Source organism: Penicillium daleae (assembly GCF_028827525.1).
Source record: "Penicillium daleae strain IBT 16125 chromosome Unknown utg000008l_segment0_segment0, whole genome shotgun sequence".
NCBI lineage: Eukaryota > Fungi > Ascomycota > Eurotiomycetes > Eurotiales > Aspergillaceae > Penicillium > Penicillium daleae.
In genome coordinates, this window is record NW_026623156.1 from 2,593,049 (window position 1) to 2,612,797 (window position 19,749).

General features: G+C 51.1%; 9 protein-coding genes across 9 annotated transcripts; 3 read left to right on the forward strand and 6 right to left on the reverse strand.

Annotated features, from left to right (window-relative positions):
- Window positions 1-958: 958 nt before the first annotated feature.
- Window positions 959-2,983, reverse strand: N7458_009469 (U4/U6-U5 snRNP complex subunit SNU66; the record flags this gene model as incomplete). Its single annotated transcript, XM_056912851.1, has 1 exon — window positions 959-2,983. The coding sequence occupies one exon, from the start codon at window positions 2,981-2,983 to the stop codon at window positions 959-961; it is 2,025 nt and encodes a 674-aa protein (XP_056761700.1).
- An 895-nt stretch (window positions 2,984-3,878) lies between these two features.
- N7458_009470 (aminoacyl-tRNA hydrolase PTH2) lies at window positions 3,879-4,591 on the reverse strand (the record flags this gene model as incomplete). Its single annotated transcript, XM_056912852.1, has 2 exons — window positions 3,879-4,183; window positions 4,270-4,591. 2 exons carry the CDS (start codon window positions 4,589-4,591, stop codon window positions 3,879-3,881), a joined length of 627 nt encoding a protein of 208 aa, XP_056761701.1.
- A 775-nt stretch (window positions 4,592-5,366) lies between these two features.
- On the reverse strand, window positions 5,367-6,339 carry N7458_009471 (uncharacterized protein; the record flags this gene model as incomplete). The annotated part of the gene is made up of 3 exons (XM_056912853.1): window positions 5,367-5,436; window positions 5,531-5,931; window positions 6,034-6,339. The coding sequence occupies 3 exons, from the start codon at window positions 6,337-6,339 to the stop codon at window positions 5,367-5,369; spliced, it is 777 nt and encodes a 258-aa protein (XP_056761702.1).
- Window positions 6,340-7,416: 1,077 nt separating this feature from the next.
- Window positions 7,417-8,149, forward strand: N7458_009472 (uncharacterized protein; the record flags this gene model as incomplete). The annotated part of the gene is made up of 3 exons (XM_056912854.1): window positions 7,417-7,570; window positions 7,637-7,693; window positions 7,761-8,149. 3 exons carry the CDS (start codon window positions 7,417-7,419, stop codon window positions 8,147-8,149), a joined length of 600 nt encoding a protein of 199 aa, XP_056761703.1.
- A 1,510-nt stretch (window positions 8,150-9,659) lies between these two features.
- On the reverse strand, window positions 9,660-10,529 carry N7458_009473 (abscisic acid aba receptor; the record flags this gene model as incomplete). Its single annotated transcript, XM_056912855.1, has 2 exons — window positions 9,660-10,001; window positions 10,059-10,529. The coding sequence occupies 2 exons, from the start codon at window positions 10,527-10,529 to the stop codon at window positions 9,660-9,662; spliced, it is 813 nt and encodes a 270-aa protein (XP_056761704.1).
- Window positions 10,530-11,767: 1,238 nt separating this feature from the next.
- On the reverse strand, window positions 11,768-12,088 carry N7458_009474 (uncharacterized protein; the record flags this gene model as incomplete). The annotated part of the gene is made up of 1 exon (XM_056912856.1): window positions 11,768-12,088. One exon carries the CDS (start codon window positions 12,086-12,088, stop codon window positions 11,768-11,770), a length of 321 nt encoding a protein of 106 aa, XP_056761705.1.
- A 2,018-nt stretch (window positions 12,089-14,106) lies between these two features.
- Window positions 14,107-15,794, forward strand: hcsA (homocitrate synthase; the record flags this gene model as incomplete). The annotated part of the gene is made up of 5 exons (XM_056912857.1): window positions 14,107-14,170; window positions 14,236-14,465; window positions 14,539-14,619; window positions 14,691-14,758; window positions 14,828-15,794. 5 exons carry the CDS (start codon window positions 14,107-14,109, stop codon window positions 15,792-15,794), a joined length of 1,410 nt encoding a protein of 469 aa, XP_056761706.1.
- A 620-nt stretch (window positions 15,795-16,414) lies between these two features.
- Window positions 16,415-18,365, forward strand: N7458_009476 (sphinganine-1-phosphate aldolase DPL1; the record flags this gene model as incomplete). Its single annotated transcript, XM_056912858.1, has 4 exons — window positions 16,415-16,509; window positions 16,633-17,110; window positions 17,166-17,299; window positions 17,354-18,365. The coding sequence occupies 4 exons, from the start codon at window positions 16,415-16,417 to the stop codon at window positions 18,363-18,365; spliced, it is 1,719 nt and encodes a 572-aa protein (XP_056761707.1).
- A 569-nt stretch (window positions 18,366-18,934) lies between these two features.
- Window positions 18,935-19,219, reverse strand: N7458_009477 (mitochondrial 54S ribosomal protein uL30m; the record flags this gene model as incomplete). Its single annotated transcript, XM_056912859.1, has 1 exon — window positions 18,935-19,219. The coding sequence occupies one exon, from the start codon at window positions 19,217-19,219 to the stop codon at window positions 18,935-18,937; it is 285 nt and encodes a 94-aa protein (XP_056761708.1).
- Between the last annotated feature and the right edge of the window lie 530 nt (window positions 19,220-19,749).

Genomic DNA, 19,749 nt, shown 5'->3' on the forward strand with positions numbered 1-19,749 from the left:
ATCCCATGACTGCGAAGTCCATAAACACATCCTGCCCTATTCTCCCCGACATCATCATCATTGCACGATCTCGGGATGTCCAGCCCCCGGTGAGCTGAATAAGGGCAACGAGCTCCACCCGACAATTTCCCCTCACGCACAGAGTTGGGGTAAATCCGTCGTGCGGGCAGGTCCATCAATTCGAGTCCACTGTACATGTACATCTTTCGGGATCAATTTACCCAGAAGAGAGATTTAACAATTGAGGTTTCAAGGTTCCTATCCCCCCTACCAGACCTGGTAGCACTAATTGGCATCGCTAAGCTATCACAATTCTCGTTTTGGAGATGTCGGGCAAAATGAGGAGGGCAAGGATCAGGGCTTAGCACTCGGTTAAATTCGGTGACCCAAATACCCGGAGAGGTCCAAGGAGTGTACGTACTTCAGTACATATATGACCACGTGTTACAACTTAGCCTGTGATGCCTGTCTAGACTTCGTTAGTACGTACTCCGTACTTGTGTCCAATTCGCATCTCCACACGCGGAGACTGAGAGGTCTGGATCGATAGCTGGAGAACCCCGACATGTTCAATATTTTCTCGAGTTATTATTACGTAGCTATGCGGAGGTCGGCAGGACATGACGAAAACAGCTAGCGGCCTTTGTACAGGCAAAACATAGTTTATGCCCTGTTTGGAGAGACTCAGGAGAGACAGTACAACATTATTTGGCCTCGTCATCCTCCATCAGAATGAACGAGAGGCTCGATATGTACAATTATTCCTCCTACTAGGGAACTGTGACGACGTACTACTGCAGCATCCGTAGCTGCAAAAAGAATACAGACATTATGACGGACCAGCACGTCTCCACAAAGATATTCAAGTAGGTAAATTATTTGCAGCAGCCAAAGGGGGAATATCATTGATCATTTCGCTGCTCTATACAATACAAACCAGGTAATACTCTGCCATCTCTCAACCCAACCGCACACCAGCCTGCCGATTCTTGCGCGCCTGCTGCCCCATCGCATTATTCATGCCCGTATGCTGGCTACTATCCAGCGCAGACATCGCCTCCCGCTTCTTCTCCTCTTCAATCTTCTTCAACAATTTCTCTGTCTTCATCTTGCCGCTACCCTTGCCGTGGAACTGGTGACTAAGATGCTTAAACGCCTCCTTCTGGTTCATCGAGCGTCCGTACTCATCCGTATACTTGAGCTGCACGTCGGGCTTGTACTCGCGGTTGAAGATCTCTGCCATCTGTCGAGCTTCTTGCTGATCGCGTTGTTTGTTCTCCCAGCGTGCGTACTCTTCGCGCTCGCGTGCGGACATCCGATCTAGTTTGCCGGAGGCACGGTCGCGCTCGCGCTGCGTACGGGCGCGGCGCTCGGCTTCGGCTTCACGGTTGAGTCTGTCTTGTAGGAAGCGCTGGCGATCGCGGAGTAGGGCGTTTGAGCTGCTGCTGTCGGTCTCCTTGACTAGACCGCGCTGCCGTAGCATGGACAGTGTAGCGCCCAGGCCCTGGTCCAATGTAGATTCTTCCTCCAAGCCAGTGCCCGTAAGCTCCTGCTGAGCCTGGCTGGGTTCCTCGCGCTTTAAGCGTTCTTCAAGGTCTTCGTCATCCTCAATATCGTTGTAGCTCCGCTCCATGTCCACGTCCTCGAGCTCCGCTTGGGGCTCTGGTTTGACAGCGGCCTCGGCAGCAGGTGTCGCGGTTCGTCGCTCCTCCCGCTCGGGAAGAGTGGGCTTTTGTAGATTTGAGACAAACTCTGAAGTCTCATCAATGACGAGACCGGGTTCCTCTGTACCCTCTGCTGTGTCGGTTTCCATTGGTGTTTGAGAGTCCTCTTCACGGAGTTGGCGAGCAAGATCCTCTGGGCGCATCTTCTTGCGCTTCCTGAATGCAGCACGTCGCTGGAGTGCAAGTGACGCTTGAAGGTCGTCATCATCTGCAAAGGAGACATTTTCGTTGATGGGCTTCCGGGCAATTGTGACTGGCGCTCCATTCGTAGAATCAATATCCATAGACGCTCCGTTCGGTGTATTCGTCGATTCAGTGTCAGGTAAAAGACCCTCGTCGTCCATCACGGCTCGTTGTTTCGTCGCCTTGTTCTTCTTCTTTTTGGGCTTTTTAATCTTGACTTCGCTGATGTCCATGTAATCGGATGTCTGAATCTCGGGCTCCAAGTCAAGACTGAATACGCCCTTCTTCAAGCCCGCCGAGACCTCTTGACGCTTGGCTTGGCGTTCCTCCTCGGTCGAACCTTTCGCATCAAGTGTGAATCGTTTCCGCTTCTTGCCGTCAATCTCTTCGTCGTATTGAGCGAGAATTCCTTGATTCTCGGCTGTAGGATCGTAAACGGGCTTGCGCTTTTTGAGCTCAAGTTTCTCTGTAGCCTTGTCCTTCTCCACGAGATTGATATCCTCAAGCTCATCGCCCTCTTCCTCGTCATCCACAGCCGCATCCTTCAACGTCAGAATGTGATCCTCGCCTCCCTCAAAATCACCGATAGCGTGTCCGACCTTGATACCGGCCAGGTCTTCGGCAGTGTACTCAGTAGCCGCAGCGCGCTCGCGCTCCTCTAATTCCTCGGCGAGTTTGCGCGCCCGCTCCTTCTCGATTTTCTTAGAGCGCTTCTTGGACTGCATCAGCCAGGCCTTGGTATCCAGAGCTGCGCCATCGGCCTCTCCAAGGGTGGCGCCCTGTAGCTTCAGATTTCTCTGAGCAATGTCACGCGCCCTCTTGATAGCCGCGTTCTTCTCCTCCCGTTTCCGCTTGGCTTCGGTATCATCTTGGAGTTTCTTCCAGTTGTCGTAGCCTGCCGCTTGTCGGGTCTCGACCGTGCTTGCGGGTTCTTCGTTAGAGTCCGCTTCGCTCGCGTCGTCCTTGAACTGCGGGCCAGTGGCGTCGTCGGGTTCAGCTCCGGGAACGGGGAGCGGCTTGAGTCCCAAGGCGACTCGGATTTTATTGTTCTGCTCGATGGAAAGAGCGTCCGCCATCTTGACAGAATATGTGTGCGAGCACAGCAACACAAGAGGAGAAAGTGAAGGTTGCGGGGATCCGAGCTGTCTCAAACAGGAGGACCTGGGCCCCGTCAACTCTTGATAACGCCGCCTGAGATATCATCATGTGACTTGGGACCTTTTCAACACGCTATACCCAAAACAGACTAGTTCCAGAAATTTCTCCTTCCAATAAATACCACGCCGGCCGCTTTTCTCTTTCTCTTTTTCTTCTTCCAGCCACGGATCTGTGTCCAGCATTCCCGTTGACGGAGTACCAGTCTGACTGGGATCTCTGTGTTTCGGTCGAGCGCTGGGCAGATCGACGACCTTGGAGCCATTCACTCTTCCAACATGTATGGCACCCTTACGGTTTCCTGTCGACAGATCTCAGATTAAGTGTTTGCGCCGGGTGTCCCTTGGGTCTTGAGCTCCCATATGGTGAGCTCGGCTTGAGGCCCTGGTGCGGACGGCGTCATATTCCACCCCTCTTTACCGATTGGCCGTTGGCCCGTGAGGTTAGGGATAAACCATGACCAGCCAACATTCATTCTAGCATACGTATTGGTAGTTTTCAATCTGTGTAGATTTTGCCGTGCAAGTGGTATTCGGCATGAGCCACGCTCTCAGCGTTCAGGTATTACTGCGAGAAGCTTCTCGCATGTATTCCTCTAGCAGAGTCTTCCAATCGGATTGCAAATTGCAAACTTCTACTGGATTGACGGTCTAAACTGATCGGCAAACCGAAAGCTATGCCAAGCTACAAAGCTTCTCGCTGAACACCCGAGGAACTGATATACGGCCGCAAAGATGTGGTCATCAAGATCATAATCATCATATCCTATCGCACAGAGGGTATGCTGGATGTGTATCTCATACAATCATTCGTAGTTTACAACAGCTTCAAGTGTCCCGTCACCCCATCGACAACACTCTTCGGTCCCAAAACACCCAGGACAGTGCGACTGCCACTGGCAATTTGTGTACGCCCAGCATCCTGAATAACGCGCGCGCAAAGTCCGAGACTCATAGCCTGCGCCTGGAGCAGCAACAGCTCATCCTCCGACTTAACCTGCAACGCAATCTTGGCCTGGCCGCCGTGCTCCCAGCGGCGCAAGATGGGGGAGTCGGGTTGGTGGGTGATGAAATATTTGTAGCAGGCGAGGGTAGCGTGTGAGGCTTGGGCGGCGATTTTACCTGTAGAAATACAAGAGATGAAAAGTCAGTCAATGTTTCTGATCTCGCGATGAGGTTCGGATTCTTTTTTTTTCGCGAGCACATACCCTTGGTCATGCCCAGGTCTGTCCGCACAACCAGCACCAGCTTCACTTCCTCTTCATTCTCCTTGAAGGACGCCAGTTCTTCGCCGTTACCCTCTTCCTCCTCGTCGCTCTCGTCATCCTCGGAGTCTTCTCCGTCATTCTCCTCGTCGGAGGAGTCCTTGTGGACCTTCACATCGTAGCCATTGGGCCAGCCTTGTTTTTCTCTGAACAGGCCCAGTGAGGCGCCTTGGCCGATGAAGTATCCAGTGACGCCGGCGACAATGGCCGTGGCAATCACGTAGGCGGCCGTTGTTGGAGATGTGCGATCTAACGGAGCGGCCATTATGGTATATGAGGGCGTGGAGGGGTAGGAATTTCGGGGAGAAATGTCGAGGTTGAGGTGGTGTTGCGCCGAGTTCCAGTAAATTGGGTGCGCTGTTCCGCGCGCTTGGCCGCCCTCGGGCTCTATCAGCGGACGCTCCGATTGCAGATTGGAGGATCGCTGGATGACATGCTTTATTCAGTTTAGATATCCTATGGTTTTATAATATGTATCAGATATATTCTTTCTATTGAGGTATGATTGAGTTCCTAGTTTGACCTGGATTTTGTAAAGGGAAGTTCAACTTTGCCTTCTAGCATCCTCTCTGTCTAGAGATATATATCGGTACGGATACCAAACCAGCTTCCGCGGTCTCGCTCGATCAAAGTCCACCTCACGGGCCAGATTCATACAGGGAATCAAGCATATCCCCACGCTACTACTTGTCTATCATACCTGCAAGTTCACTTTAGTGGACTTCATTGCGAATGCCGAGCCAAGCTAACCGCCTCCACCACACCATACGAAAGGCCACTGCGTCCAGCGGGGAACCACCCCAGGCCTGATGCACACGCGATAAACGAGTCGAAAACTACATTCCTACGCATCTCGTGCTTGGATCTCGATCAAAGTGATTAAATTTCCTATAGAAGCCGGCAAAGCCATAAACCAAAAAGCCAACCGCAGAAGAACGGGGTCAAGACCTATCACCCAATGCATTGGATCCATCAATAGCCACTATTTACAACCCAAAAAGTACGGAAGCATGGTATAATTGCCAAAGAAAGTCCTTCCTCTAGTTCGCACTTCCGGCGGCTGGAGGACGACGAGCGGGTTGCGTGCCAACGTTACCCATACGGCGGCCCCTAGATTGCGACAACAGTTAGCAGTGACCACGAGGTTGGCATGACGCGAGAAACGCGTCAGCACGAAAAGAGTCAAAAAAAGCGCGATACTTACATGACGGTGCGGCTGAAGAAACTGATAGCAATCATGAAGGTCCAGCTGGGGATGGCGCCAATCGCCCAGATGAAGTAGCCGAGGGGAACAATCAGCTGGTACTTGGCGAGCCAGCCGTCGGTGGGGTGCAGAGCACCCTCGTAGGCCTCGACCTTCTCGAAGTTCTTCTGGGAGTGGATCTTGTACAGCTCCTCGGGGGTCACGGAGGTGGTGTTCAAGTAGACGACGTGGAGAGGAGTGGGGAGACGCTCTTGGCCCTCAGGCTGGGCCTTGGGCAATTGGAAGTAGAAGACGGAGGGAGCGCCAGCGGACCAAGTCGAGCAGAGGACGCGCTCTTCCTCACAGTTCAGCAGACCAAGGTTGGGGGCGGTTGGGTCGGCGGAGAAGAGAAGGACGGATTCCTAGAGATTTGCGATGGAGGATCAGCTTACAGGCCCCGATGATGCGATGGCGTTTAATGGCGCGATATTTCCCCAGGGAGCGTGCAATGGGAGTCTTCTTACATTGAAAGCCTTATCGGCGGTCTCACAGCGGCCGAAGCAGGTCTTGTTGCCGCCGGTCACGAAGATGTACCAGTCCTGAGGGTCCTGGGCAGGAGTCAGGATGGACTGCCAGTTCTGCATGGTCAACGTGGTGACGCGCTGCTCAGAGACCTTCTCGGCCATCTTCTGAATAGGATCGGCCGGGACAGCCGTGGGAACAAGGTTCTTAGCCTTGTTGAACCAGCCCTGTACGCGATCGGCGAGGGGGACTTGCTCCTGTGCCAGAGCCAGGGCAGGGAGGAGGGTAATGAGCGAGGTGAAACGCATCTTGATGGCTGTCGGCGGGCGAATTAGCTGGGATCGATAAAGACAAGAAAGACTAAATGATGAAGATCGATGGACAGAGATATTTTGTGATGAACTCACCAATTCTGTTGACAAAGTCGATCAATTGAAAGCAACGGCACCCGAGGGATTAAGGAGAGGAGAAAGTATCGAGTTCAGCTTGAGGCTAGACGACAGCTGGCCTGAGCGCCCGGGCCACCCGACCAATCAGACCAACCAGACCGGACCAACCACCAGAAGCCGCGGGGAATCTGGCCGATCCACTCAGCGCCCGTCAAGTTAACACAGTACTAAGGGGTTTGCCATTGACCATTGGGATACTATAAGAGTTAGTTGCACTGTAATATCACGAGATTAGAGCTAGCCATTCATTTCTGCATGTAAACTGCATCTGTTATGTCTGTTAGTACTGTACAACACCCTGAAAGCTATTTGGAGCTGTAGCTTTCATAGTTCCCGTGATGGTCTCCACTCGGACAATTATGATATGCAGCCTTCTAGAACGCATCTAAAGCTTTCTACTACTTTGATATACAGACAGGCATGAGCATAACCTTCCACTATACAATTGCTTCTAACAGAGTACGGGGTTGAATGTACTTTCTAGTATCGTTAATATTTCGAGTAGAGTGTCATCGATGCTTATACTAACCCAATGTCCATCAACATACGAAGCCTACACAGGCTGCATCGTGTTAAAGTACACATGTAGCTATCTGCTAGTGCATAGAAAAGTATGGCTTTTCATCCAGCGATATCCTGATCAGCAGGACATGGCAAGATCACCATACCATACAAAAGGCAACGCCATTCCTTGAGTTAGGAGTGACCCTAGGCGTCGACGGTTTGCCACGTTTGAATATCAGCATATCTTCCGCCAGAGACCGTGAGAATCCATGGTGACGACTCGCTGGGGATGACTCGCGCTTAGTCGTCGTCCTCGAGAGAAGGCATAAAACCGTCCAGGACGACTTGATTTCATCCTTTCTTCTCCTCTTCTCCGATCTTCCCACCGAGAACGAAAGCGCTGAAACCACTATCCTCAAGCCATACTCAAAGATGGCTTTCATCAACCAGCGCTCCCTCCATCTCGCAGCTATCGTGATCCTCCTTGATATGCTGCTCATGCACAAACTCACCCTCGCAATGCCCGTGGCTATCCTGGCCCGGGCTTGCTTGGAAATTGACCTGTCTGTTCCTGCCTCCGTTTCTGGTAAGTCAAACACACATAAAACAGATGAAAGAAGATCACAAAGCAACTGACGAGTTGGAAATATAGGCCCTAGCCTTGCCCTGCCCTCGGCCCGTCACCAAGCCCGCCAGGTGAACCCTTACGGTAAGTGTCAAAGATATCCTGATACAAAAGCAGATCACAGACATTGAGACTGATCAAAGACAATCAGGCGGACCAGTCGATCCGCAGTTAAACGCGGACCGAGATCACGCCTCGTTAATTGTCCTCGTCGTGATCTTGGTCGGTTTGGTGATTGGCGGTTTCTTCGTGGTGTCCTGGAGACTAGGACTGACGGGTGTGTACGGTGCGTGGTGCCGTGGCTGGCGAGACAATCTCCGCCAACTGAGTCCCAAGAACATTTGGGACGCGTGGTGCGCGTACTGGAAAGACCGCACCCGCCAATGCCGACGCCGCCGGGAGGGCATTGAACTGCAGCCCTACCCAGGCCCACCACCAAGCGCCCCCTATCAGCGCCTGGCCTCTCCTGCCCGTCCCGCCCCCGCCCTGATTCGACTTGGGCCTTTCCAAGTAGGAAGAAGGGTGCTGGGGGCCGGGTAGTGAAGGATGAGGAGAAGAGTTGTGGTGGTGCGGGGAGGAGGGGGATGGTGGAGGGAAGGAGGTCAGGTCCTGGCGGTCTCTCGAACAAGAGCCGCCTTAGTTAGAACTCAGCACGGACTGAGGCCACGATCTATCAGTGGCAACAGAATGGAGTGCGTTCGCTGAGAGTCTGAATCTTCACGTAGGGGGACAGATCTCCCCAGGACGTAGAATAAATTTCCCAGAAAAGCGTGAAACATACAAGTAGTTCAAGGTACTGTGGAAATCTACCATATGCATCCACCATCGGAATGTTGTTAACGTCTCGCACAACGGCATTACTTCTCCACTTACTGTGGATGTGCCTCCAATAGGATCCTATCCATACAGACGACCTGGAGAAGCCGTTGTTGACTGGGCTGGCTTGGGGTATGCTGGACTATTCGCCGCTCAAAACTTGCTATTGGATTATTTTCCCATCCTAATTTCCTATCTTGGGTAGAGGACCATGTATAGATTCGATTGTGCGCCGATAAATGACCATCTTGTTTTCAAATGCCAATACTACCAGGACAAGTTAGCATGTAAACGGACTTCGCAGTGGGCTCTTAGTCTTTGCCAAAGCCTTCTATTCCATATTCAGCTACGAACCCTAGCACCTGCCGATCAAACAATCATTCCCAAGGCACGCCCCAATGAACGCCCAAGCTCATATCTAAGGGCACTGGTTACCTCATGGTCATGATTCGACGACTCCCCATTCAACATGGTGCAACCCACCAGGCACAAGCCATCTTATGCTCACCTTGGCGAAAACATTGCAATACATGATGAAATAGACGGTCTACCTTTTCAGACTTTAAAACCTCGACAAAGCATTTGACAGTGCAATCAGAATCGGATGAATGACATATTTGAATAGCCCTGAACCTTGCATCGCAGAGACTTTTCACATCCAAATTTCAACCACCAAGGTCGTCAAAAGAAGCTAAAGGGTAAACAAGGGCTACTATAACAGTAAAAATTATTGGCCCGGTGAAGGGTATTAAGTCGATTGATTATGACAGGCAGCTCACTAACAAAGCCAATGACTTATCAGCAAGTACTTCGAGAAATGGTCTAAGATAATAATAACCGCCATCAGAACCCTGTAAATTGTTTGGTATCTCAGACGTCATTAAACAAAAGAATTCCAGATACACCGACTGAACATGCTAACCATGACCACGCCATGCCTGGCCAGTAGTCCATCCACAAAGACATTTTATCGGATTCATGTTCAGGGAAGACATTGCTATCCCTTGCTCGCTGCTCGGTTATCTTTTCCAGTGACGACCACGCTAAGAAGTGATCTCTCTGCGTGCCGCGAGGAAATGCTCTTTCTCGATCAGCGACGGTCAAGTACCCACTAAACAAGACACTTACAGGGCATTCCCCAAAATTCCATGGCAAAGGCAAGGCTCTTTTCGAAGAAGCCCCTCTTCCCAGATCAAGTTCCTACCTCTTGTAATAGCTTCGTCAATCCGTTCCGTCATGTTGGGAAAGAATGGTCGCAAAGACTCCAGAGAAATGACAAACCCGGGGGCCCCGTGGCAGATTTGCATAAGGTGCTTCCCCCTCTACCTTCACCCTCCTTCGTAGGCCAGTTGCCATCGCTCTGCTGCAGATTCAACAAGAGATCTAGTTTACTGTTAGCGAACGACCCCTTTGCCAAGTTCGGATCCGTCAGAATCAGTTGCGTCAGGATCCCCATATCGCCGTGGGCAACGCCAATATACCGCTTTTCGTGCCAGGTCCAGTCTGGACCAGCGGCAATGATGCGGTCGATGATCCTGTTCTTGATCTCGGCAAAGCAAGAAGTGAGATCTGGGTACTGATCAGATATTAGATGGCTTCAAAAAACCCTTGGTGAGGATAATGGGTCACTTACCCAAAACTCCACGAGACGGATCATGTATAAAAGACCAGACAGGCCGTAGAGTAGTTCATGAGGACCCTGGGTGTTCTTGATGATCTCGTTTAATTCTCTGAGAAGTGTTGGCGCATTGTGCCTGTCCAATAAGGTCTTGACAGTCGCTAGCCCCGCGATCTCGCTCGTCAGACCGCATCGGGAGGATGGAGCTCCAATGCGTCTGGCACTAATGTATAGATTCATCCAGTAACGAAGGGAAAGATTTCCGATCTTTATAGTAGGATAGATATAGCCGACCCTGTAGAATAAGAATGCCAGGGCTGTTGGACCAGAGAAAAGGCCATGGCAATGATGATGATTGTACTCAGGACGGGGTGGTGCTTCAGCAACGATGTGCTCCAGCGCTCGCCGGACGCAGATCTCTGGTGTCTCCGTTAAGCGGAGAGGACCCTGCCGGGAATGGGTGTTTGGGATGTAGCGGTCTTCCATGACGTTGTTTTGTTGCAGAAGAAAGGTTGGCCACCTTGAATTCAAGAATGGCTTTGGGGATGATCTATTCGTGCCTAAAAGCGGCTGAGATTTGATACGTCATTGGCGAGTAACCAATCGTGTTCGAGTCCCCACATCGATTTCAGCGACGTCAAAGTATGATATGCTAGAGCTGTATTCTTATACAAGAAGTCTAGAGATATTGTTAACCAACGAGGAGTCAGAAAAATTTTCTTTCACAATCGGGTACATCAACCTCTTCAGTACAGATACTATCACATACGACCATACATGGAGGGATGCTCCCCGGCTGCTCAGCCGTATTCAAGGCCACACCCTCTTGCGGTTTTAATGCAGTGATGGAACTAATTTCGAGGGTGATGTGGATAGTACGGATGAGAACTATGAAGACTGGAATGAGAAATTAGGATGTGGGAGAGAATTTCTCGTCTAGGGCAAAGGCGATTTCTGTCAGGATATCGAAGAGCTCTTAGAATTTAAATTGGAATTAGATTGTATTTGTCAAAGGTCGAATCGAACTAAACCGGAAAATGCGTCCATAAATTTACACACCTTCACTCTTGAGAATCAGTCAGACCATTCACATGGTCGTGCAAGAATCTGAGTTGAATGAAGTATCATCCGTAGACCCAAATCTTTTTGCTACCGTAGCAAGATCCAGCAAATCGCCCCAATAGATATGGTGGACAAGTCCACCTATTTGGGTCTGAAAAGCGTCTGCTATGATTCTCAAGCACTCTTGATCCTCTTGTCCCAAAGCCAGCATGGTAAGATACAGCCGTTTCTGCTGCGTCAGGATGGAGTCCCCTTCATAAGCCTGAACCCATACTGGGTTTCGACGATTTCTCAGCTCGTCTTCTATCTCCATGAACAGCAAATAGCAACGTGTGACGACCCACATGTAGTTAAGACCGGATACAGGCCTCATCTTGCCACAAATGTCCTCGATGAAATCGTTCTTGAGGATATTCGGGTATGCAGAAAGGCTAAGGTCGTGTTTGCCAATGCCTCTGGGCGGTTTCTCACATGTGTATCTCTCGGGAAAAGTGGGTTGCAGATGGTTGAGGATTTCGGATGCGTTGGCCTCCTGCGGCATAGATAAAAGCTTGTTTGACATTCCAACGATGTATTTGTCACTCATTCCCCGAGCCCTGGCACGTTTGACCAGGTTAGTGTCAACAAGGGTACGCATACCCGTGGCACGATCCCTACTTTGTTCAACCCCAGCCAAACGTAAGAAGGATATTTGGATACGGATTTGAGGCGGTGATTTTCAGGAACAGGTTGTGTGTCGCTTTCCTAGCATCAATGATGGACTCAAGCAAACGAAAAATGGAACCGGGAACTTCGACGGCATGTTTCGCGATGAGCCCCGAAAGCGATTTCAATGTCGACAGAGAGACCACACCAGTGGTACTCTCGATCACCGAAGACTCAAAAGGGTGCTGCTTGATGATTTGGGCAGAAGTATGAGTGATCCAATAGACAAGGTGTCTCTGATCGCGCTTGTACTTGAGGTAGATGTTTTGATCTGCCATGACTGTATGATGTTGAGGTCGAAAAGGAAGCCCTGAAGGTCGTAAGGAAATCTCCTTCAGTGCAGATATGTGCAGGAAGCTACCATCTATGGGGGCCTGGAGGGTTTAGATAGAACTGCGTCATCTGACTGGCCCAAAATGGCAAACAGTCACAAGAGTAGAAGCTGATCTCATGTTACAACGCATCCAATACACATTACGCCTGGTACCCGAGGGGGTTTTAAATCGAACTTGCACCATCTTGCTTTGGCTTCGCTGCCTGTTCAGGCAAACACAGGTTGTGGTAAGATTGCACCACAATCCCTTCAATTGAAACAATAAGGGTCTCCGGCGTGTAAGCATATCATCTCTGTTTGATGGGGCTATCCCTTCTTAGCTGTTGCCGGGGTTATGAATGCCCTCAATGCCAGTCTCTTAAAGTAAATTTCAGTCCAGACTCAGACTGACCCATTGTTGAGTGAAAAAGTCGAGATCTAAGCTTGAAGTCTATTTGATGGTACCTCGGGTTGGACCCTGTCGTAGTAATATTACTATCTTTCCCACTTTAACGATTGTAGGATTTCTACAACATACCACTCTCCTCCTACACTGCTCATTCGCTATACGGACGGATTCGCGTAGGTTAAATCTGCCCTTGCTGGTTATTCGAGGTAGTAGATTCGTAGCAAAGATTCCTCACTGGCGAGGATATAGGGTCAACTGCTAAACCCACTACTAAATCTGCTGCCAAATCTGCTGCCAAATCTACTACCGAACAAAATCAACTACTAAATCAGTAGGAAGATAGATAGCAAGGATATAGCCGTAACATTAGCTGAAAGCAGGAGAAGACTAATAGGTATATGAGCTTAACTCTGTGTTTGAACCCATCGATGTAGCTTCTATTACTTATTAGTCCGAATGCTCTTAATAAAACGGTCCAGATTAAGAAACCAAACTATAGATCCTGCTATAATGAAGGAGAGTAACCCCCGGCCAGTAACTAAGAATATCCAGTCACCTCTACTCAGTTCTAATTATCAGTGCCGTAGATGTGTATGTAAGCATCTAGGTCCAATGTTTGTTAGAGTAGTGTCGTACTCTCTATGGAAATGGTATTATTCTACCTGTTTTTCCAGGCTGCGGTGTGCACAAGACATTTTGCGAGTCAGAAAGCTCCACCAATTGAATCAGTAGATCGGCGCCGAATGTTGGCCCTCATGCATGTACTTCCCGACTGGGGTGGCGAACCTACACGGGACAGAAATTGGTGGTATCACGACAGCGGCCAAGTTTTCCATTAAGAGGGCTTACCTCCACGACATCTTATCGATAGGCGGAGCCAGCAAGGTATTTGAGTGAGTGATGCACCGCCGAAAGATTATCAATCGGACGCGTCTAGAGTGTGGAAAGCGGATTTTTGCCGAAGTCCGCTACTGGGCCTGCCTGAAGCTGACGACGGCCTTGATGCCTGCGGCATTAACTTGCGCCGATGTCGGTTCCAGCCTGAGGATGAGACCTACTAGATACTCTACTGCAATCCCGATTATCCCTTGACTGTCGAATAATTGTGGGATTTGAATTAAAAAGTACACTACTACGCCCTATGCAGAAGGAGAATGTAGAATCAAATTATCGACATCGAAAAACAGTAATGATCGGATTGAGTCAGAGTCTTCCACCAGTGCTTACTGCGGGCGGCCAGTCGTGAGCGACTCCGGCGACTTCCCCACCCCCAGCGAAAGCCGAAATTTTTCAGTCTTTTTTTTTTTTTTTGCCGCCGAGCGAGGGATTGTCGATTACTACGCAGAAAAGAAAGCACACCGCCCACTCCACTCTTTATGACTCTTACTTCCTCTTCCTTCCAGAGTTTCAAGACTTAAATATCATCTCTGACCGTGGACTCGTTGTGTTGATCCATTTGTCTTAACTTTTGCATCTGAACAGTCCCGAGCTCCTCCTCAAAGCTCCCCGCTATTGCCCTGTCCGTCTACCCCTCCACCACTTATCACTACACCCCTCCCCACTATCTACGCACAATGTGTCCCGGTGCCGATTCCGAGGTCAATGGGCGGGCTAACGGCGCCAACGGTGCCAATGGCGGTAAGATTCGACCCTAGGAGATGGTGTATACTCCGTTCGGTATGCTGATCGTGATACTTCTATAGCCAACCACCCCGGCTTCACTGGTATCGAGACCCGCCAGAACCCTCACCCTTCCCCTTCCCGCAACCCTTACGGCCACAACGTCGGTGTGACCGATTTCTTGAGCAATGTCTCCCGTTTCAAGATTATCGAGAGTACCCTGCGTGAGGGTGAGCAGTTCGCCAACGCTTTCTTCGATACCGAGAAGAAGATCGAGATCGCCAAGGCTCTGGACGACTTCGGTGTTGACTACGTGAGTCATCGACAAAAGACCATGGTTGTATGCAACTTTTTTGAATGGAATTCTAATCGAGGGTACGATATAGATTGAGCTCACCAGCCCCTGCGCTTCCGAGCAGTCTCGTGCCGACTGCGAGGCTATCTGCAAGCTTGGCCTGAAGGCCAAGGTACGTCTTCAATGCTGCCGTGGCGAATATCGTGCGAATTGCGGGCTTTTCAGGGTCTAACCATCTCATAGATTCTCACTCACATCCGCTGCCACATGGACGATGCCCGTGTTGCTGTCGAGACCGGTGTTGATGGAGTGTGAGTCACCCCACATCCTTTTTTTGTGCCTCGAAAATTTCCGAATTGGTCCCTGACTATGTACTACAGCGATGTCGTCATTGGCACCTCTTCATACCTCCGTGATCACTCTCACGGCAAGGACATGACATACATCAAGAACACCGCCATTGAAGTTATCCAGTTCGTTAAGTCCAAGGGCATTGAGATCCGTTTCTCCAGTGAGGACTCTTTCCGCTCCGACCTCGTCGACCTGCTCTCCATCTACTCTGCCGTCGACAAGGTCGGTGTCCAGCGTGTTGGTATCGCCGATACCGTCGGCTGCGCCTCCCCCCGCCAGGTCTACGAGCTCGTCCGTGTGCTCCGTGGCGTTGTCGGCTGCGACATTGAGACTCACTTCCACAACGACACTGGCTGTGCTATTGCCAACGCCTACTGTGCCCTCGAGGCCGGTGCCACTCACATTGATACCTCTGTCCTCGGTATCGGTGAGCGTAATGGTATCACCCCTCTTGGTGGTCTGATGGCCCGTATGATGGTCGCCGACCCCGAATACGTCAAGAGCAAGTATAAGCTGGAGAAGATCAAGGATATTGAGGACCTCGTCGCCGAGGCTGTCCAGGTCAACATCCCCTTCAACAACTACATCACCGGTTTCTGTGCCTTCACCCACAAGGCCGGTATCCACGCCAAGGCCATTCTCAACAACCCCAGCACCTACGAGATCATCAACCCTGCCGACTTCGGCATGACTCGCTACGTCCACTTCGCCTCTCGTCTGACTGGCTGGAACGCGATCAAGTCGCGTTGCCAACAGCTCAAGATCGATCTGACTGACGCCCAGTGCAAGGAGTGCACTGCCAAGATCAAGGCTTTGGCCGATATTCGCCCCATTGCCGTCGATGACGCCGACTCCATTATCCGTTCCTACGCCCGCAACCTCAAGCTGGGCGAGGACAAGCCTCTTATGAACCTGACTGCCGAGGAGCAGGCCCAATTCGATGCCAAGGAGAAGGAGATTGCTCTCGAGGTTGAGAAGAACGGCGTGGCCGCCTAAGAGGCTCCCGCTTACCCTGTTCAATAGCGTTCGTTTCTTTGTTCGCCGGAATATCCACGCGTCTTGGCTTCCGGTATACCCCGCTAGACAGACTCGACCAGAGGAATCTTTGATGATTTGATGTGATTTATGCGTTTGGGACTTTTCCTATATATGTTTTCCTTTGTCTGTGGTTTGAAAAGTCTTTTTCTTTTTTGATATCTGGAATTCGTTCAGAAAAGAACGACTGGACTGGTGGTGTTTGAAGAGTCCTCCATCAATGTATATAAGCGACCAGCCGTGAATTGGCTGGAGCAATTCCACCAACTTGATCTATAAACAAAATTCGTTCAAGCTTCTTATTGTAATATCGAGTAGCTTACCTCAAAGAGTGGGATTTAACAAATAGAAAATCATATAGGCCATAAGCTAAACAACCAAACATTGGAAGTGCCTCAGTACCTATCCATTCATCATGTGGCAATTTTGTAGGTGCAGCCCTTCCCCAACCTCGGCACGCTAACCTGCGTCCGGCCAACGGCGTCCCGCGGACGCCGAATGTTACTTAACGTCCATCTCTCCGCCAAGTTTCCCAGCGCTCAACAGCATCATTACTCCCGATACATACACCTAGGTCCATCATGGGTTCCGTGGCGCTCCCTGTCGCCCTGCAGAACAAGCTGGTGGGCTACGGCCGGGCCTCCAGCGCCCATCTATCGGCCGTGAATCTGGATCTGTAAGTATACCTGATTGACCCAGCCGTCCGTCATTCGATGGCGCTGGAGCACCTGCCCACTCCCCGCGAAACGCCAAAGTGACGATCGCCCGCTGACCACCAACTCTACTATCAACGCGACAGGATCCGCAATATCGTATTCATCCTCTTCCTGTTCCGGTACACGCGCAAGACCTTCTACTCGCTCCGCGGCTACGGCGTGTTCGGCAGCATTCGCAATGTCTACATCGCCGCCCGTCTATTCTGTTACTCCCTCTTCCTGCGTGCCCCCGGTGTGCGCGGCCAGGTCGATAAGCAGGTCTCAACTGCGATCGAGAAACTCGAGACCAAGCTCGTGCAAAGTGGACCCGATTTGAACCGTTATCTCACCTTGCCCGCTGAAGGTTGGTCGGCCGATAGGGTTCGCGAGGAGCTCAATAAGTTGGCTGGTTTGGAGCATACTCGTTGGGAGGATGGTCGCGTCAGTGGTGCGGTGTATCACGGTGGTGATGATCTGTTGAAGCTACAGGCGGAGGCGTTTGGACAGTTTGGTGTCGCGAATCCCATTCATCCAGATGTTTTCCCTGGAGTCCGGAAGATGGAAGCTGAGGTGGTTGCTATGGTATGATAACACTGCAACCTGGTTACAGTGAACCTGACAGCTGACTTGACTGCAGGTTCTGAATTTGTTCAATGCTCCCACGGATGGTGCTGGTGTTACTACCAGCGGTGGTTCCGAGTCTATTATCATGGCTTGTCTGGGCGCCCGGCAAAAGGCGTTTTTGGAGCGAGGAGTGACGGAGCCAGAGATGTAAGCTTGAATTTTACCTCTAGTTCCGCCATGTGCATTCGCTGACAGTCACAGGATCATTCCCGACACTGCCCACGCGGCCTTTATCAAAGCTTGCAACTACTTCAAGATCAAGCTGCACCGGGTACCTTGCCCCGAGCCCGAGTTCAAGGTCGATGTCAATGCCGTCCGTCGTCTGATCAACCCCAACACTGTCCTGCTCGTAGGCTCGGCACCTAACTTCCCCCACGGTATGGTCGACGACATCCCTGCCCTGTCGCGCCTTGCTACAAAGTATAAGATTCCCCTTCACGTGGACTGCTGCTTGGGATCCTTCGTCATTGCCCACCTGAAGAAAGCCGGTTTCCCCTCACCGTACGAGGAGGAAGGTGGCTTCGATTTCCGCCAGCCCGGTGTTACCAGTATTAGTGTGGACACTCACAAGTACGGCTTCGCCCCCAAGGGCAACTCAGTCCTGTTGTACCGCAACAAGGCTTACCGCAGCAACCAGTATTTCATCTACCCCGACTGGTCCGGCGGTGTCTATGCCTCTCCCTCCATTGCCGGCTCGCGCCCTGGTGCCCTCATTGCCGGTTGCTGGGCGAGCTTGATGAACGTGGGCGAGGCTGGTTACATCAACAGCTGTACCGAGATCATCAACGCTGCTCGCAAATTCGAGTCTGCCGTTCGCGGACACACGTTGATCTCGCTTCACATGGAAGTCGTGGGTAACCCGATGGTCAGCGTTGTCGCGTTCCGCAGCAAGAACGGAGCCATTGATACCTACGATATTGCCGATGATCTGTCTGCCAAGGGCTGGCATCTCAATGCGCTGCAGTCTCCAGCTGCTCTGCACTGCGCTTTCACCATTCCTACAGCCAAGGCCGTCGACCAGCTCATCGCCGATGTGGCCGAGTGCATTGAGAAAGAGCTTGAAAAGGCCGAGGAGCGCCGCCGCCAAGGAAAGGCGTACATTCTGGAGCGTGGTGAAACTTCCGCTCTGTATGGTGTTGCAGGCAGCATTCCCGATAAGAGCATTGTCAGCCGTCTGGCCGAGGGCTTCCTAGATACCCTGTACAAAGCCTAAGTCTCTTTGCCGGAGCACAAACCTCCCACCTGATGAATGCAACGCCCCAAGCAACTGTCTTTGCCAGGCTTCCCATACCTGCCCACTAGCTGGCCTTGGCTTCTGCAGCGGCGCTTGCGGCGTATTTGCCCGTTTCACTTTTCCAATTACTGCTAGAAATGGTTCAGCGTGTATCATTACCCTCATTACCCTCATTACAGTTCAAATTGCACATATTTGCCTCGGTCATTTCTTTCGAGGAGTAAATTTGTAATGACGTCCCATATAGTACAGTCAACGGGGGATCAAGATGACCCGTCGGAAGATAGGTGGACATAGATAGAGTACATGACATAAAAGAAGCCCGCTCCATGCAAAAAAAAGGTAATCGAGACAGAACACAGAAAAGAAAAGCAAGGGCCCAATAGATAACCCTCATGGCACATTGCCAAAATCCGGTATCAAAGACCACATAACCACACCCGACATCAAGCAAGACAGAAAAGCATTATGCAAACGGACAGAAGTTGAGAAAGAAAGGAAACGAAAGAGGCAATCTCTCAATCACAATCCCAATCCTAATCCCAATCTCACTGCCCACTCAACTCAGCCCGCTCCTCAACACCACTCTTCTCAACATAATAACCCGGATCCGGTTTCCGCTCCAAACGAACCTCCTGCTTCGTCAGAGCGCGGTCCACCTCCTGGACGGCAACAAGTTCTTTAACCTTCATGATTTGACCGGCGACGGACGGAGAAACGCGGTGGAAGACGATGCCCATACGCTTCTTGAGGCCGAGGGCTTTGAGGACGTCTGTTGAGCGGCGGGGCAGACCGATTGCGGAGCGGAGGAGTTGGATGCGGAAGTAGCTCATTTTGAAGGATTGAGGAGGGTTGGAGGATGTGGGTGGATTTTGAGGTGTTGGGATGTGATTGTTGCGGCGGAGGTGGATGTCGAGGAATTGGATCGAACCACTTGCTCCGGGGGATGTCGAAGAGTGTGTGGGTTTTTAGAGGAAGAACACCGCAGTTCCAGATAGGAAGTGGAGGTAATTGGTACTTCCGCAGGGGAAGATTTTGTGGAATTATGTCTTGAATGATTGACCGAGTCTAATTGAGTCCGGCGAATGCGCGACGGCATCGCAAAATCAGGAGCGGTGTATCACGTGGGTCACCATTCTGCCAGCATCATCAACGGGGGAAGACAGCTCCGCAGCTCGGGAACGCGGGTGGACCCCTCGATTGCAGCTCACACCAATGCAGTGTGGTACCTGGTCATGACCATCTGCTCGGCTTAGAGCAACATATAGCCACGATCATTCCCATACTCCCAGGCTTCCCCTCCTATTCTCGCTCGGAGATCGATCCCTAGCACCCCACAATTGAGCTAGCCAGCACCGCGCCC